General features: G+C 46.5%; 1 protein-coding gene across 1 annotated transcript in view; it reads left to right on the top strand.

Moving 5' to 3' along the window:
* The first annotated feature begins 8,655 nt into the window (after positions 1-8,655).
* STK17A (serine/threonine kinase 17a) overlaps positions 8,656-19,347 on the top strand; it is a 274,808-nt gene continuing 264,116 nt past the window's right edge. Inside the window, exon 1 of the mRNA XM_085607415.1 lies at positions 8,656-9,228. Coding sequence (XP_085463541.1) covers positions 9,092-9,228 — 137 coding nt within the window. The 5' untranslated portion in view covers positions 8,656-9,091. The remainder of the gene's footprint in view (positions 9,229-19,347) is intronic.

Here is a 19,347-nt window from a genome sequence, read left to right as displayed (position 1 = left end):
GAATCCTGAGGGTCCCTGGGGTCCAACTAGCCCACCAGTTACCTCCAGTAAGCGCCACAGAGCTGCGTTGCAGAGAGGTGTAAAAAGGGGCTTTGCCTGGACCACCTGTCTGCAATGCAGGTCTGTGGCGCTTACTGGAGGTACCTGGTGGGGTAGTTGGCCCCCAGGGGCACTCAAGATTGAAGGGGAATTAATTCCCCAACTGAAAACGCGCCACAGGGCGTGTTTGCACATGTCACTTCAGGCCCCGCTCCCTCTTTTCACCACTGTGTAAACCCGCCCCATGGCACGTTTTAAGTTGGGGGATTAAGTTCCCTTGAATCCTGAGGGTCCCTGGGGTCCAACTAGCCCACCAGGTACCTCCAGTAAGCGCCACAGAGCTGCGTTGCAGAGCGGTGTAAAAAGGGGCGTGGCCTCTGAACACCTCTCTGCAACGCAGCTCCCTGGCGCATACTGGAGGTACCTGGTGGGCTAGTTGGCCCCCAGGGACCCTCAGTATTCAAGGGGAATTAATTCCCCAACTTACAACTCGCCAGGGGGTGAATTTGCACATTGGTGAAGGAAAGGGGCGGGGCATGAGGTGACGTGTGCAAACATGCCCTGTGGCGCGTTTTAAGTTGGGGAATTAATTCCTCTTCAATCCTGAGTGTCCCTGGGGGCCAACTAGCCCACCAGGTACCTCCAGTATGTGCCAGGGAGCTGCGTTGCGGAAAGGTGTTCAGAGGCCACGCCCCTTTTTACACCTCTCTGCAACGCAGCTCTGTGGTGCTTACTGGAGATACCTGGTGGGCTAGTTGGCCCCCAGGATTGAAGATGAATTAATTTTAATTCCCCAACTCAAAACGCGCCACAGGGCGTGTTTGCACACATGTCACCTCAGGCCCCGGCCTCCCTTTCACCACTGTGCAAACACGCCCCGTGGCCTGTTTTAAGTTGGGGGATTAAGTCCCCTTGAATCCTGAGGGTCCCTGGGGTCCAACTAGCCCACCAGGTACCTCCAGTAAGCGCCACAAAGCTGTGTTACAGAGAAGTGTAAAAAGGGGCGTGGCCTCTGAACCCCTCTCTGCAACGCAGCTCCCTGGCGCATACTGGAGGTTCCTGGTGGGCTAGTTGGCCCCCGGGGACCCCCAGTGTTCAAGAGGAATTACTTGCCCATCTTACAACGCGCCAGGGGGGACGTTTGTAGAGTGCTGCAGGGAGGAGGCGGGGCCTCCGGCGCGTTGCCAGTCTTTTTTTATTATTTTTTTAAAGAAGGGGGGCTGTGTGGGGATATATTTATTTATATATATATATATATATATATATATATATATATATATATATATATATATATATATATATATATATATATATATATATATATATAGATATAGATATAGATATATAGATATAGATATATATACATATACAAACACACACAAGCAAGTAATAATAAAACACTCACAAGTAGGATGCTTGTTTCCCGTCCAGGGAGGACCTGGCTTGGCAGTTCGGGCTGGACTGTTCCCATGAGGCCCAGGGTCAACACTGATTTGCATATGGCCAGGTCTAAACTGGGGTAGCATGCTGAGCAAAAGAATGATGGATTTAACCCAGATCTCTTGACTGGGGGTGAATGTTTTGATTGGTTCAGCATTCCGTCCATCAATTGTGTGTGTTTTGCTTTCTCGCCCTAAGAGCGCCGGGTATGCCCAGACATGGGTCCCGGGCTCACTGTGCCACTGGATTCAAGCTATCCTGGTTGGAGAGGGGGTAAAACCCCGAAACCGGTCCTAGGATGCTTGTTTCCGGACCCGGGAGGACCTGGCTTGGCAGCTCTGGCTGGACTGTTCCCATGAGGCACAGGGCCAAGACTGATTTGCATATGGCCAGGTCTAAACTGGGGTGGCAAAAGAATGATGGATTTAACCCAGATCTCTTGACTGGGGGTGAATGTTTTGATTGGTTCTGCATTCTGTCCATCAATTGTGTGTCTTTTGAGATAAAACACAAGCAGATAATAATATTAAAACACATGTAAGTAATAATGGACGTCCAATGCAAGAAACAAGCACTGTCAAATGCCAGGAATAAGCAGTGTCAAATGAAAGACTCAAAAATAAAGAGCATGTATACACAACTTGGAAACATATGAAATATATATACACACACAGAGCAATGAAACGTATAGCTTATATATAAGAGTTAAGTAAAACAAATACAAATACATTACCGAAAGATCTGTCAACAGTCTGGCGAGCATGACTGGAGGAGCCCTTGACAGCAGGACAGAAATCTCGATTGTGAACCTCAAAGTTCTCTGCGGCAACACGTCTGTTACACAGCGAGCTTCTGTCTAAATAACCAGATCTCCCACCTTTAATACCTTTCACTAACACGGAGAGAGACTTCTGGAAATTCTCCCTCCCTTCATCTGTTGCAAAACCAAGCTTGACCGTACCCTTCTGTGTCAGGGTCATCATGGATGCTGGCCAGGCCTCGGTGTTTTGACTTTGAGACAGAGAAATACATTCCTCTCTGATGCTTTTAAACACACATCCCATACGTTCTGTTCCAAGCAATGCTATTTTGCTGTGTGCTGTGAAGAAATAATAACATCCTACTCTGAAGCTGCAAGAAAACGCAAAATATAACCATGCAAAAGCACAAAATGATGTTGAACGTTCAAAATGAAGTCTATGGTCAATACATGATCTCACAATATATATTTGCATGTAGCACTACAGCACTGCAGCTTCGTAGTCGTTGGCTTCTCCAGTGTTCAGGAGGTGCTCAAAGAGTTTTCAAATTTCCTCGCCCGCATTGTGGAATAAGAGAGAGTGTTTGATGACTCCATCAGTCTCCCGCGTAGGGACAAAGTAATTCTCCAGCCTCCCAACCCATGTCTTCCAGTCCTCACCAGGGTAGCAGGCTGCTGCATGCAATAGTAGGACCCGAACTGGTAGGCCTGGATTACAATGGCGCAGTAAATGTGGCTGCCCATGGCCCACGCAGTGGACCACCCTAAAAGGGCAGCCCCCTTAGTGCCAATTAGGCACAACCATCACCCCTCCAGTTGTGGGACTCGGGGAGAAGACCCTCTGCACGGCACGCTAGACGCATCAATTCCAGCGCTTAGAGGGTCGGGGGAGGGTACTTATGCCTCCCCCTGCCTTTCTGGCTCCCTGTTTGCGCCGGACACACCGGCCGCCACCGCAGTAGCACCTGGGTCACAACAGGAGTATCAGTTGCAGCCTACAATAGCGCAGGTCACAAGTAGCGCCGCGGCCGGCAACAGCCACCTAGCGGCTGGTGGGCACCCGTTGGCTGCACCCTCCCCTCCGGTGATGGCGGCAGGCACTCCAAGTCCCAGTGCAGCGGCTGGCGGGCAACCTTTGGCTGCACCCTCCCCTCAGGTGATGGCGGCAGGCACTCCCAGTCCCAGTGTGTCAGGCAGGTTAGTGGCCCCACTGGTCAACTCTCAAGATGTCCGCACTCCTGCAATACCAACTGAGGTAGTCAAAACAGCAGCACAGGCAGCAGCACCGCTGCCGCTCATCACAGTTGCACCCCTAGTAACGGGACTCTGCTCTCTGGCTTGGCAGGTGCCACTAGCGGCCAAGGAAGGGATTTGGAGACGGGAGTTTGTGGACATTTTTACCTTGTTGATGCATGGGCTGGATGGGCTGGATACTAGGAAGATGGGGGGTAGAAAGTAAGATACTTGGCCTGGCCAGAGAAAACGATTGAGAACTGGGGGGAAGCGTTCTCCATTCTGTCCGCGGTGATCATGGGAAATATCCGGAACGGGGTCCTGCGTTGTTTCAGTACTCAAGTACAATCTAAAATGAGGCGGTGAAGTCAGGAGGGATCGGGTGGTACAATTACAAACGAGATTTCCTGAAAGAAAATGGCTGTGTCCAGAGCTGGGATGGAACCAGAAGGAAATCCGGCTCTGGATAAAACACATGGGGAAGTTTACTGCGGACCCCAAGGACAGCATGAACAAGAGTCAGAAAGGTCAGGCTAATTTTAGGGGACAGGGACAGTCAAGGAAACGCCCCTTTAAGCAGCACTTTTGTGGAGGTCAGAGAGGCAGGGGACAGAAACGGGGGGCAAACACTTTAATTTTGGCACATGCAGATTGTACAATGCAGGGTCCTGCTCCTGGGGAAAGGCATGCAAGTTTGCACACAGCTGCAGTAAGTGTGGAGCCAATCACCCAGCAGTAAGTGTTATGCAGTGTCAAGCGAGAGGGTCCCCCCACGACGCCCAGCAGACAGGACAGTTAGCCAGATTGATGTAACAAGGCTGCCCCTGCTTCCCCCCTCTGACTCTTCTCCACCTCACCTCATAGGCCCATCTCCTGCCCCCTCTCCTGACACTACCCCATCCAGGGTTTCCACTGCCAAGGGCCCCTCGCCTATCATAGTTGACAACCTCCTCCCCTTGCTCAGGGCATATCCCAACATAAAAGACAGCATGCTCCTGGCAGAGGGATTCATTGAGGGCTTCAAGATCCCATATCGAGGCCCACTTGGCTGCAGGGATGCAGATAACCTGAGGTCAGCTAAAGAGCTTCTGAAAGTTGTGCAGGACAAGGTTATGAAGGAGACAGCATTGGGCAGTGTGGCGGGGCCATTCGAACAGCCCCCGCTAAAAAAAATTGTGATCTTTCCCCTGGGTGTGGTCCCTAAGAAAGAACCAGGGACCTTCCGTTTGATCCACCACCTGTCCTACCCGGAGGGCAATTCAGTGAACCACTGGTTGGAAGACGGAACATGTTCTGTTTCCTACTGTTCCTTTGACATGGCAGTGGACATGGTGAGGAGAGCAGGAAAAGGGGACTGGTTGGCCAAGGCGGACATCGAGTCGGCCTTCCGCCTGCTGCCGGTCCACCTAGAGAGTCACCACCTGTTGGGGTTTAAGTGGCAGGGAAACATTTTCTTTGACAAATGCATGCCTATGGGTTGTACTGTGTCCTGCGCCTACTTTGAGGCTTTCAGCTGCCTCCTGTAGTGGGCTCTCACGTGGTCACACAGCATAGAGGGAGTAACACACTACTTGGATGACTTCCTTTTCATTGGGGGAGTAGGAACGCAGGACTGCAGCAAGGCTTTACGTTGCTTCCAAGAACTCGCAGGGCACCTAGGGGTTCCTTTGGCACCTAGGAAGACTGAGGGTCCGGCTCAGGTTCTCACTTTTCTGGGCATTGAGCTGGACACGGTTGAGGGCGTGTCCAGGCTACCGGCCGAGAAGATGTGGGTTTTATGTCAGGATATCCAGGCTGTCTTGGCTAAGGACAAGGCCACCCTTGGTGTCATCCAGAGCCTCTTAGGTAAGCTGAATTTTGCAGCCAGGGTGATCCCAGCGGGCAGAGTATTTGCGAGGAGACTAGCAAGGACAACGGCCAAGGTGCATAAGAAACATCACATGGTCAGACTAGGAAAAGATTTGAGGGAGGACCTCTAGATGTGGAGTGAGTTTTTGCTGAACTTTAATGGAACTGTCATTTGGAGAGCCCCCTGGGCGGGTAATCCAGAGCTTTGCCTATTCACAGACGGGCCAGGCATGGAGGGCTTTGGTGCAATAATGGGCTGTGAATGGTGCGCGCAAAAGTGGCTGAATGCCTGGCGTAAAAAGAACATAACAGCTAATATAACTGTACTCGAGTTGTGCCCAATAGTGGTTGCCCTGCATTTATGGCCGGAGGCGCTAACGGCCAGAAAGATCCTATTCTGGTCTGATAACATGGCGATGGTGCAGGCCATCAATGGACAGACAGCCAAGTGCCCCCTAGTTCTGTGTTTGTTGAGAGAGCTAGTCAGGGCTTGTCTGCCCTGCAATGTGGAGTTTAGAGCAAGACACATTGAGGAGTCAAGAATGTAGTAGCAGACGCTCTCTTTCGTTTTCAGTGGCTCCGTTTCTGGGAGGCCTGGCCACAAGCGAGGGTGGAAATTACCTCCTTCCCAGCACACCTCTGGCGCATTCTGCAATGGAGCAACGACTGAGAGAAATGGGCGAACGTTCGCTTGCACCTGGGACCAGGAAGCGGTACAAGGCCTATCTCACCACTTTCTTGAACCTCTCGGGTCTCAGAGGCAGGATTTACCCTCCATGGAGCATAGAGTACATGTTTTTGTGCTATGGGCTAAGGAGCCCTTCGTTGGTCTGTAGTCACTTGGCGGCTGTAAGCCATGACGCCAAACTCAGGGGGTTGCAGGATCCAACCAAGGCTTTCCTTATTTGGGCTGCCCTCAAACGGTGGGCCAGGGAAGATGTCAAGGTACCAGATAATAGGGCTCCAGTTGATTTCACCACACTCCAGGGCATGTTAGAGGCTGTCGACAAGGTCACCAACTTGCACTTCAAGGCCAGTCTCTGCGGTGGCTTTCTGCCAGCCATTTTTTGGGGCATTTCGAATAAGTGAGCTAGTGGCTAGATCTAAAAAGGATGCATCGGGCGACGCCTTATGCAGTCAGGGTGTGCAGCTGACGAGTAAGCTAGTAATACACATCAGGATGTCCAAAACAGACCAGGCGGGACGTGGGGCAGACGTAGTCTTACTGCCACTGGGTGATTAGAGGTACTGCCTGGTCTCACGAGTCAGATAGTACATGGCTGTCCGCCCAAATACTACAGGTTATTTTCTGATACCTGCTGATCTGGTGCCATTAATGAAATTTCAGGTGAACCGGATCATGTGCGCTTGCTTAGCGTGGTCCGGTCAGGCCCACCAAGAAATGAAGTATTTGAGTCACTCATTCAGGATTGGGGCGGCCACGGTTGCTTTCAAGGTGGGAATGTCACCAGAGTGCATATAAAAGGTGGGACGCTGGGAGTCTCGTTGTTATGAGCGCTACATCCGCCCGTGAGGGTGGTAATATGTCAATTTTAATTTGTTTGCAGTGAGTTTGTGTGACATTTGATACAATATTTGCAGTGTGTAAACATGTAGCATCATTGAAGTAGTGTCTGAAAATTTGCATCCATTTATTTTGCCAGGGTTCAAGGTGTGGGTGATCGGCCACTTGTTCATCGCCAGGTTGGCCCAATGGGCGGTACACAGGAATTGGAAGCATGGCTTTTCCCAGACGCAGATTGTCTGGATGGGGTTTCCCGGCATGAGATGATGCAGTCTACTCAACATATAGGATCAGAGACTGGCTGGGGGGGAGGTCCCCCAAACATCTTGGTGATTCACCAAGGAGGCAACGACCTCACTGTCATGGGTAGAGGGGCATTGTTGCAGGCAATGAAGGCAGATTTAGGGGAGATCAGCAAATACATAGGCAAATGCGAGCTATTGTGGTCAGAGATAATCCGGTGCAGGGTTTGGCACGGGGCCAGGTCATGTGAGGCAGTCGAGCATTCCTGGAGAAGGATTAATAGCTCCATGCGCAAGTTCACAGAACAAAGGGGCTTGGGTTTTATCAGACACGGGCTGATCCAGATGAACGTCAAGGGATATTATGAAAAAGATGGGGTGCACTTGTCGCAGGTGGGAATAGACTTGTTCCTACTGGACATGAAGGAGGCCCTGGAAAGCGCTGGTTGCAGGTGAGGAAAGTAGCAGTGTTGGTGGGGGGCTCTGTAGGCGACTGGGGCCGCCCCCAGAGCTGTGGCAGAGTTACAGGGCAATCTGGAGGCTGAAGGGTACAGAAGGGTACCTCTTCAGGAGCACAATAGGGGCCAGTGCCAATCCCAGGAGCCCTCATGGCAGGTCCCTGGAAGAAAATAGTCGGCACCTCGCTAGTCCTGGGGGCGGTTGTAAGCCTGAACAACCGGGGGCTTGCCTTGCAATGCTCCGCCCTGAAAGGAGCATGAGTAAGATGGTTCAATGGGGCACGTGATCCTGGGAAGGGAATCACTCCATAATGCGTAGCACTGATTGGGTTCGCCACAGTGCAAGTTGGCCCATCAGGTGGGCAGGGCAGCATAGGTTAGTTACCGCTGCCTGCCCTTGGATCGCCCGTAAGATAACCCACCATATTGCATACTTTTGTATGGAATAAACCTGCAGCGATATTTTCCCAAACAAAAGTTGTGTTGTGTATTTGTTTATTCGTCATGCATGCTTTGGCAGTGGGTGGGGGAGTGTTGCCTATAATGGCAGCATGATGCACATACACACCTGTCATTAGATGTGGGCCGGAAGACCACGAGCTGTCTCGTCTGCTTATTATATAGCCTCTGGCCAAGACTGGCCAGAAGCTGTGCAAAGAACAGGTACGGGGCAGCCATGCCACTGCGGTGGGTGGGCTAGGTGGCCATTACACTCTCCTCCATGTCATTAAATGAGGAATTTCCAAGACTAGATCTTGCAAAGTCCTGATCACTTGCTCTGCCGAGTATGTGCGCTGCTCTCTACGCACACATGCATGACTTCTCTATTTGTATTTATTATATTTATATAGCGGTTGAAGTAATTAATTTTACAATTATGCACAGAAACGTATCCTAGCTTTCTGTACAAAGTCTCTCTCAGCAGGAAAACGAAGTACTTCAAACACCCTAACTTTGGTAACTACTTGAACGATCTGGTACTGAAATCTTGCTGTCATTCCCAACAAGGCTTTCCCTGTTAACCCCGCCTATTCGGGGTGTGAGCCATAGAGCCTATCGGCGAGCGAAATACAGTCGAGGTAAAACTAGACTGCATGTGTGGATGTGACTAATTCTCTTGGGCAGCCCTGACGTATGACGTCCTCACAAACGGTCGCTAAACTCTCACCCAGTATGGCCGCTTCCGATACATAGGCTATTATTGTGTAGCCGAGTTTAGAAGCGGAAGGCGTCTCCAGGAAACAGATCCGCCCCTTCTGTCCGCCTCCGACTGACTGGGCTCCAGAGCTGCGGCTCCAGTAAGCGGAGACAGTGGAGCGCTGATGGTTTGAGAGTCCGACAGCTGTGTACGGGTTACGACGGAACACTGAATGCCGTGGGAACGAAGTGACGCAACCAACTGACGCCGGCCAAGAGTGTGGTGGAGCCGCGTGCTACTCGGACTGTCATCCACTGTCCGGCTGATAGGAGAGTCAGCCGGAAACCCTTACTTCCATAATCCCCTGTGACATCCGCCGTGGAGCCTTGTCTCCGCCCGGACAGCAGCATGGTGCCCGAGGAATGCTGCTGCCGTTCACCGCCGAGCCCGACAAGGCCGGGGCTGCTGAGCGAGATCCGCACGCCGGTCTGCACGGAACCCTTCACAAACCGCTACGCCCTGGCACCGGGGCATGAGCTTGGCAGGTAAGGCCGCGCCCTGGCGCTAGCTGTCACTGGCCACTTCACTGCTACACCATGTGACAACCTCGCGTCTTTTTATACTACGTGCAGACTTTATTGCTTTTGTGTTATGCTTTCTGTCACTGTTTCCTAGGCTGATGCGCTGGGCACCATTAAGTGGGACAGTAGTGATACCTGCTAGTTTTAGTGTTCAGAAACCGTAATTTTTTTAAAACAAGCGGTATTTAAGTCGCTTCCATGTTCACATGAGTTATCAAGTAGATAAAGATTCCCTTTTACGTTGTTTTTGTGTGAGTTGTGATGGTGGTAATGGAACAGCTGACAAGAGTCTCTTGTTTCAATAGTGATAAACCTCAACATTTTAAAGTTACTACGGGGCCATTTGTCAATGAATTAGCGACCTGGTTTTGCATTTTAAATTGAGTTCAAATTAAATTAGAATCGTATCTTAGTCAGAGTACTGAACATGTTAAACAAAATGTAATATACTTCCCCCAGGGAAGGCTACTCAAAATTGCTGTTCACTGTTTTTGGGCGGACATTTTGAACGTATACCTACCTAACTGTATCTTACTACCTTCTAGAATATCAGGCAATCCACTGTTCTAATAATTGTTGTTTGTAGATGGCACGATTAACCATTTCTTGGTTATAATGTGTTAATTATATCACGCTAAAACATATATAGTGGTTTCATTTCTGAGCAATGACTAGCATGTAATGCTAATTAAGAGGTTTAATTGTATGCCAAATGCCGGTAGCTTGTGTTATCTTTCAGCTTCTAAATGTCTGTTGTCATGTAGCATGTGTGCTGAATGCAAGCAGGGGAACATACATGCTCCATGGTAGCAGTCTGACTCCTCCATTGTCGTACGATCGACTGTTTAAGCCCTGCACGTCATACACTTGAAACAGGATAGGCTTGTGATTTGTGCCCTCACATCACATTTTAAAAGAATATATGCTTCTTTTCAGGTGGGAGATTGCTGTGGCAGACAGGATAGAATTGACTAGAATTGCCTACTTATTCAAGACGTGTGCTCAGTCAGGCTTACGTTTTCAAAGCTCCTTCTTACACTGGAGTTCAGGTGACACTGGGCAACTGGTTTAGTAGGCTAATAAAACGGTTATCTACCACCGTTTTGATCTTTGTGCTCTTACAGCCAGATTGTTTTTCTGTTTATTTATTGACGCTTCACATTGACGGTTGCTTTATAGTTGGTCGTACACAGTAGCCTTTTGTGCAGAGAAGACTATAGCGACTGACTGTGCTGTCGACTAGCAATTGGGGCACAGGCACGCAGTAACTAAACTAAGCAAGTACCTGTAAAACGGGCAACACAGTGTAACACTTTATTGCAGTAAACCCTCCAAGTCTATATTTCACAGTTTCTCGTGTTGCGTACACTTCCTTTCAACAGTAGATGACATGCCATTCTAGTATTGTAATGTTATGATAAGTGGTCCGGCCTTGGTAGTTTTCATGTAGGTTTATTAGGTATCAAGTTGTATAATAGATGAGCCCCACCAGGAGCGGTCTGTATCTGCTCAGCCCATTCAGCAACTCACTAAATCATACCAACATTCTAACCTTCAACATTCTAAAATACACACATCCTGGCTGAGCAGACATTACAGCAGCATACTACAAGTATGTCCCTAGTTTGTACCCAACACGTTGGATCCCTGGGTAGGGTTGTGTCTCCGAGGAGACTCGGTATCCCCTGGACGCCTGCCCATAGCTGTCAAGTATTTGTCATAGGGGTTGGGGGAAATGCCTTTGCACGAGGCGTTTGTGCCTACTTCCGAAGTATCACGAAGTTGCCCCAACTTGAGAGATGTGTATATATACACACACGCTGTAATACAATATTAAGAAGAAAAAATACACAACCTCTTGTTTAGGACCGATTATTGTGTTTCGTTTCCATTCAACATAACATTTAGCAATCTGCAGAACCTTTCAAGCGAAAACAGTCTCTTGCAGTAGTCCGGGACCTCTCCTCCCACGAGTGCTCTTTGATGTGAGGGTAATGTTTATTATTTGTTTGTGAGCTGGGCTTTTGGGGTATTTAACTAGTGGTTTCCGAGCTACTTCTCGCTCATTAATTTGAGAGCCGATTAACAACGGTACTTCCTCCGATTCCGCGTGTATTTTGTTTAGTTTTTTATGGCCTTTAATTGGCATATGTTATACGTTCGTTCTCCTTTTGAAGTCCGAGTTAAAATGTACTATTCTGTGTTAAGGATGAATGCAAACATTTTCTTCCAATTTGTAAAAACGGTGCTAAGATGAAGGAAAAAGTAGTTGGTGTCGTGTTTTTTAAACTGAAACGTAGCACTATTAAAAGTGCTTATGTACTCGCTGGGGACCACTGTGAATAAAGTCTCTCCCGTAGCATACATGATAATAAGTAAGCAAACACGAAAGTTAAGTTATTGGTGTTGTGGGCACGGCATTTGTGAGCACGCGAAGACCTGCGTCAAAACTAGAAGGCGCATTTACACCTGACACTGTAGTGGTGCCGCTGTGAGATGGATGGATCTTGTGGTGAGCGCATGCCGCGTGGGTCTCGGAAGGACCTGTGAATGTGATTCACGCTGCAGTAGAACATGGAAAGGGTACAGCACGCTGCTGGGACTAGACTGTATTCAGTTGTAGCTTTTTGTCGGGGGGGGGGGGGAGGGTGTGTTCCCACAATGGCTCTTTTATTGATGCTTGTGTTGAGCTTTTGCCACAACTGACCGTGGCCGCACAGATCTCTGATCGACCTTCTCGTGTGTCACACTAATGATTTCTTTCTTGTTCCACCATAATGCGCTTTTGTAAAAGATTTTAAGCTGGCATTTTATTAATGAAACTCGTCATCAAAATGTAGTTTTATAACGGGTACCGTCTTAGTTTGTGTGTGGGTGGGAACCTGTAAAAGACCAGAAAGTAAGTTGGATGATACTGAGAGGCTGTTATAAAGATACGTCTAAATGTTTTTTTATTTCTTGAAGAATTTATTAAGCTGCCCGTCCGGCAATGTATCTGATGTTTCGAGCTTTCGTACGGTTCAATCTATAACATGTCATTGCTGAAATGCACAAAAAATCCTAAAATACCCCGGAACCTTTACATTGGAGGTCAAGGTGTGGCAGTTGAAATGGGGTGGAGTCATGAAAAGCTAAGTATCGCAGTAAACTTGTATGTTTTAAAACTCTGCTGCAAAGAAATGGCAACAAGGAGAAACGTGACTGAATCGGTTCTGGTTTACTTAATTGGTTACAAAAGGCTGATTTTAATTGGTTACAAAAGGCTGATTTTAAAAATATCTAGCGGGATTAAGGAACATTTTGCAAACAATCGTGGATGCCCATCAATTTTTAGGGGATAATATTGGTTGGATAACGTCGGTGATTAATACATTATCTGGGGAGAGCTATGTGTGGCTAATCAGTTTCGACTCAAAGTAGACTACAATGTTAATGTGCTCTCTGTGAACCACATCATGTAACGTGCAGATCACAGATTTGTATTTTATGCAGATAGGTAAGTGGGTTACTGCTTTTGATAGAGATACATTTGTTATTTGCACTTTATACATCGCAATCCTTTTGACATAGCACATTGAACTGGCATCAGGGAGCTGCATGCACACTGCAAGGCATGGGTTTAGAACCTTATTGTCTTTTTGTTCCTCAGTCTATTGTTATTCTAATGTTGTTGGAAAAAAAAGTGTTCATTTGGTTAGTAATTAAGGCTTATTAGTACAGACAACCCCACCCTCAGCATTATATTTTAAATCCTGACTGTTTCTACTAACCAAGTGCTGCTTTCTTAACATGTATATGCGATTTGTGACCCCTACACCTTGTAACCGTCATTGTATTCTGTAACATTTCCTGTACCACTTGTATAATATGTTGTCTCTGGATAATGTGTACAAGTAATGTATAAAGCGGGTTGGCACCCTACATTGGAGCAAATAGTGCTGTACATAAAAAAAAATGATAAATGAGGTCTATTTTAAATTATTTGTGGGATTACTCATACAGTGCATGCATATTTCTTATATACAGGGGTTGAAAAAAGTCAAAACCTGCCTCCAAATCATAGCTTCTCTTAAGTACCTGTGAAGTAGTAACAATCTGTGTGCCTATGTTTCTCTTCATTGCATGTGTGAGACTCCATATGGCTCCCATCGACGATGATACTCAAGCAGAAGGGCTCATGGCCCTTTAAATCAGGGTTTTTAGGGGTCCAGCTGGAAGTGCAAGTAATGCGCGGAATGGAAAGCAGGAAACGTGGGGGCTGCTGAAGGTGCCCTGGTGTTGGCAAATTACATAGGGATAATTCGGCCTGTTACACCAGCACGGATCCGGCTCCATAATTGCTGCCAGATCTGAACTATCGCTGGACCCCCCCTCCCCCCCCCCCCCTCATTTCCTGCACTGTCTAACATATGTGGACAGTTTCGAGAGTCTAAGCTTTAGTTGGTACTTCATCTCAGTCAGTGCTTTAAATGGGCCGGTACTGAGTACCGGCACTTTTTTATTTTTAGAGGGAGAGTACCGGCACTTCTCAAGAGAGAAGTAATACTTTTAATTGGAGAGTACCAGTACTTCTCAGAAACAAGCAGGTACTCTGCAACAGAGTACCTGCACTTCTATTTTTCCATTTCAACCACTGATCTCTGTTGTACCTTCAAATGTTAATCATGAGTTGACATGCTGATGATAGCTTTGTATTAACCTAGTGTGTGGTTTGTGCAGACTAACTTGCGCCACTACATATGCAAAATCTACACATATTCACAACAGGTAAGAATAGTTGAGCACTTTATGCTGCCAAAAACTCGTCCCATCAACAGATGAAGAATCAGTTTATTTTTTTTTTTACTAGTTTTTTTATGTAGCACTCGTCTACTAGATTCTTGGCCCTTTACACTTCATGACTTGCTTGTTTGCCTACAAAAGATCACCTGTGGGGATGCTGGTGGTCAAACCATGCACTATAAAGTCAGAGTATTGTTGTGTTAGTCGTTGGGTTGTTATTGTGGTTGCAGTCTGAAGGATTGGTGGGTTATTGTGCCCTTGCAGAAATATCTTTGTGACGTGGAGGTGCTTCTAATGTTGGCTCTGCAGAGAATATCAATTTCGGGTGCTGCCATTTTACACTCTTCCTAACCTATGTGAGCTTTGTCATGAGCGCAATTGAAGTAGGCCATCTTTCTGTGCCTTTTGATTTGCTCAGGATCGCACTATCCTAGTAACATATTTCCACCATGTTTCTTGCTCTACTCGTGTTTCTTTCTATCTTGTTGTTCTTAATCTTCCTAATCCAGCATTTGGGTTTTGTGATTTTGAAGAATAGAGAAATGCTGAATGAATCAGTAGATACGTTTATTGGCTTGGCTTTTTATGAAAGATTGATGTAGCATCTAAGTTACTTTCTGTATATAATTTCTATTTTTGAGAGCACTGTTAAGCTTTTTTGAGTGAAAGTGAGACCCTGTTACAAAGGCGTGTGACCCCAGACTCCCCGTTTTAAACTACTACTAGGCAAATCTGGATTAGGCTGGGGAAGGTGTACCGAGCAGATTTTGAGACCCAAACATTGCTGAGCAGTGGTTCGGACCAGAGCTGAGCAGCAGCAACAGAGAAGCGGAGCAGCCGGTGCAGCCGGCGTAGGAGGATGCCCAGAGGAAAAAAAAAAAAAAAAACGCCCGAAGCAGCCCCAACCGCGTGCACCTCACAGGGTCCTACGGTGGGCCAAACCGGGCTTTCAGAGACCCAGACCCAGATCTAGCAGCGGTCTGAGTGCAGTGCGGAGGCGGAAGCGAAGAGACGCCAAAAAGAAACGCTCCAGCCTCTCTAACAGCCCCCTGCGGATTGCTCAGACTGCCCCACTCAGGGCTCCCACCAAGCTGAGCCTGAGGAAGCATCTGAAGCACCTGACGCCCAGAGCACCCAGACATCTGATCCGGGGAGGGGTGGGGGAAGAGGCAAACTGGGCGTGGTATGTGCCTACTGACATCCACATGCTCGCCAGGCAAGTTGCTGCAGCGAGCCGCAGTGCACTAAAGGGCTGGCGGGACAGAGCTGGCAGAGCACGACAGCAGGGAGCATAACAAGCAGAGAGCCATGGTCGGGCTGCCGGGCACGCATGAAGCGAGTGGCGTGAGGCAGAGACCAGCTGAGAGGCGAAAGCAGCAGGATGGGAGAAAGCAGAGGGAGGTCAAGGAAAAGCCCTGGGGGGCCAAAGAAAGAAAGTCTACCACTCGGGCTAAGCAGGGCTGTGCTGTGTTGAGGCCAGAAAAGATGGAGTAAAGTTCTGACCTTCCCCTAGCTGTCCCGAAGAGCCTCTAGTGGTACAGAGATTGCGCGGAGATTGCAGCCTTAACCTTACAGCGCTAGTGGTGCAGTGAACCAGGGATAAAGCGAACCAAGAACACGTACTGAAAGGCGGAGTGTTTTAGTCCTTAGTCTTATTCTCCTAGGAACTTGCCATTTGCCTTCCACCCCACCTAGTAAGGACTGTGAGGACTGGGAAAGACACAGACCTAATCGATCAAAGAAAGTCACAGAGGAGAGTAGAGCGAAGGTAGAAGGCACTCCTTCTCACCATATCACCTTGGAGCAAGAGCAGAGCACTGCTGCTATCAGTAGTGACTACAGAGTGAGTCCCCAGGCGCGCTTGCGGAAGCAACCCATCTAGACTGGGTGCGACTAGCGACCGCCAGGTGAACCCTGCTCTCTGACCAGTCCATCCTGCTCCCCGCCATATCTCCATTTCTCACCCACAGTTGGCTGTGTGCGCAAGTCATTGATAGATCTTGCGACGCAATATGGCATATAAAAAATTGAGATCGCAAACAATTTTTATGAAAAGACTGGGAACAGAACAAGCAATAAGAAGGAGTGCCGGAAAGATCGCACATTTAGGAAAAGCTGATTCAAATGACGGAATAACTAAATTCTTTACAAAACAAAATACAAAGGAGCAGGAGAAAACACAATGTAAAGACGAAACGGAACTAGGGAAAGAACCTGAAAAAAAAGGGGAGGTCTCTAACAACTCCCCCCAAGGGCAAACCGGATGCGAGGAAACCTTAAACAGTAACTCTAAAAGTGTGGAAGAGCTAAATAGTAAATCTATAAACATGGAATCATTAAAATCAGAAGTACATCAAACCCGACAAATTATAGAATTTGATATCACTTGCCCAGATATAAGTATTAAGGATCTTGTTTTTAGTCTGGACCCGCAAAAGGAGCTGCCTAAAATTCAGAACCGTACACCCCAAAAGTCATATGACCCAGAAGGGTCTCTCTCACTCACCAGATTTTTTATTTTTTAAATCTATAGACCCCTCTAAAGAATACACATCAGTGGCTAAAGCCCTATGCACACTACAAAGAATCTTGGAATCAGTCCTCTCCCATTTAGGGAACATTCTGGAAAACTCCGATCAGATGCTGGATACCCAATTAGGAATGTTAGAATTTCTAGTAGTAAAAAAAAGGAGGAAACAACAAACAAAAATACAATCTCCTGCAGGGAAAGAAGAAAAACAAACGGAAAAACCCGTTTTAAATCAAAAGCCCTTTCACCAACAGTAGAAGACACTACATTAAAGAAAGAAACAGCAACTCAAACAGGAAGGAGTAAACCCAAAATAAATAAGGAAAAAAATATACAAACGTATTCCCTAAGGAAATTCTTTAAGGACGCAAAAGTGACTGAAACAAAACGGCCAACCACTGCATATTATCCAATCTTTACCAAACAAAAATCCGAAATCTTATCAAAGTAGAGTACCATTCCAGCGACCAAACAAAAAGCAAGAGTCATCTATAAATAAGCCCGCAGTCTCCCCCACCCCAGAAATCTTAAGAAGAGAGGAGACTAAATAAAATCAGTCGGAAACGTGCAAAGAAAAGGGCAACAAGAAGGTTCGCAAAACAGAAGAGCCGGAAAACAAGTTTTCCAAAAACGCTACCCCTCGATTTTACGGCTTCAGGAAAAGAGAATAGTCCAGAACCAAAACTAACCACGATAAAAAAAGATCAGATTTCTTCACTTAACGCAAAGGGCAAATTCCACTCATCTTAACCCTACCGCCCTAAGTTTGAAACCTATAACAACTGTAAGTCAAACACTGGAACAAAAGGACATCCAACTACAGGACCAATCGATATGGAATAAGTCTGCTCAAATGCTGAAGATCTTACAATGCAGTGTGGAAATTATGGACCTATTCCCCTCGGGCGAAGAACCCCTAAATAGAGAGAATAATAAATCTTCTTCAAAGAATTCAACCGCTACAGTCACTAGCAAGAAAGGAAATAAAAGTAGTAACTTTCCCAGAAAGAACTAAAACCACAACAGCTGTCGTAGAATTTTGGTCGCCAGTAATTCCAGGAATTATACTAAAAGAAAGTGAGTCTTTATACAAATATGAATTCGATTTGGCCGCAGTAAAAAATAAAAATGAAAAAGAAGAAACCATCAAAATTATAAATCAGCACCTTTGTAAAAATTGAAATCGCACAAGCAGTCCCTCAAATCTCTATAAAGAAAAAATAAGTCTCGATTACGAACAGAGTACGGAGAAGCTGGACCAAAAATACGCAAAAGAAGGAAAATATAGCCACCGAAAATACATGTGCATGGATAGCAGAGAATCTAAACAGCAATAAACGGGGACAGGAAAACAAGTGCCCTTTTTAACAATTGTTTGACCATCTCCTCCTGGAGCATAGCTGGGAAAACCCAGGAGAAACTAGCAATTTTTACAGAGGAAAGACCGGGAATTGTGGTCTTACAAGAGACCTGGGCAACCTCAACGTTTGACCATCCCGATTACTCCGTATATGACACTCCAGCAGACCAGTCGTCCGAGGACATGCAATAGGAGGGATAGCAATTCTCCTGTCTGAGCAATATTACTGGGATCAAGAAATCATCCCTATGAGCTCAAAGAACATCCAATGCATCAGGATCAAACTAGGGATGGACTGGAGGGAAAGTTCAAACAAATTGCTCATTTTGAATGTTTATATTCCCCTGGGACCTGAAATGGACGCATTAGCGATAGAAATATTTGAGGGTATCGAAAAGGTGGTAGAAGACCAAGATTTTCCGTTAGTTCTCCTAGCAGGCGACTTCAATGGGCAAATATCTGACAACATATTAGAAAAATGGGAGTATGGGGAAAAAGAAGAAACTTTGGCAATACGTATCCCACAATTTCCAATAGGAAGCAAAGCCGACAAAAGAGGGAACATTTTATTATCATCACTTCCTATCCTGAACGGAGTAATATTAAATGGCAATACAGAAGGAGATATCCCGGCCTCCTATACAAGTAAAGGTAACCATAATTCCTCGATTATTGATTATATGATTTGTAGTCTAGACATGTTCGGATCCGCCTTGCAATTAAACATCAAGTTCGAGAAAGGAAGTCATCATGCAATATTACACTTAAAAACAGACTTAAGACTAAAACCATCATCTCCTGGGCACATCACAGAGGTGGAAAGTACAGTACTGGTAAACCAGGCCCAAGGGCGGCTGTCGTGGAATCCTAGATCATTTAACAAAATTACACAAATAATAGAGAAGGAACTACTCACTCAACTAATCCAATAACAAACTTTGAGGCTGTAGTCATTAATCTGACTCAATTTATGCAGAAAATCTCAAAACAACGAAAAAATAACAGACGGAGTTCAGATATACAGTCAATAGAATTAAACAAACTAATAAGGGCACAATTTCTTCAATTTTCTGAAAAAAGAAAATGTGAAATTAACAAACTAAAAAATCGCCGAAGGAGAGATAAAGCGAAATAAGATTCAGGACAAAAAATGGGTGGACCTACAAACGGCAGCAAAACAAAATGATAAAGGCTCCTATTGCAATATAATTGCTACTGAAACAGGTACAAAAAAATGACTAAAAGCAAATCCACTCCCGCCATTGGAATGGAAAATATATTTAACCAACTTCTACAAAACAAATGAAAAGACAGAAAGCAAGACACCATTGCAAAGCCAGAGTGGAAGGTAAGAAAGTACAGGTAAAGAGGCTCCATCGCCTCTCCAAATTGAAGGTTACATAAAAAAGGC

This window comes from Triturus cristatus, chromosome 5_2 (genome assembly GCF_964204655.1).
Source record: "Triturus cristatus chromosome 5_2, aTriCri1.1, whole genome shotgun sequence".
NCBI classification, from domain to species: domain Eukaryota; kingdom Metazoa; phylum Chordata; class Amphibia; order Caudata; family Salamandridae; genus Triturus; species Triturus cristatus.
This window is presented reverse-complemented; position numbering and strand designations above follow the sequence as displayed.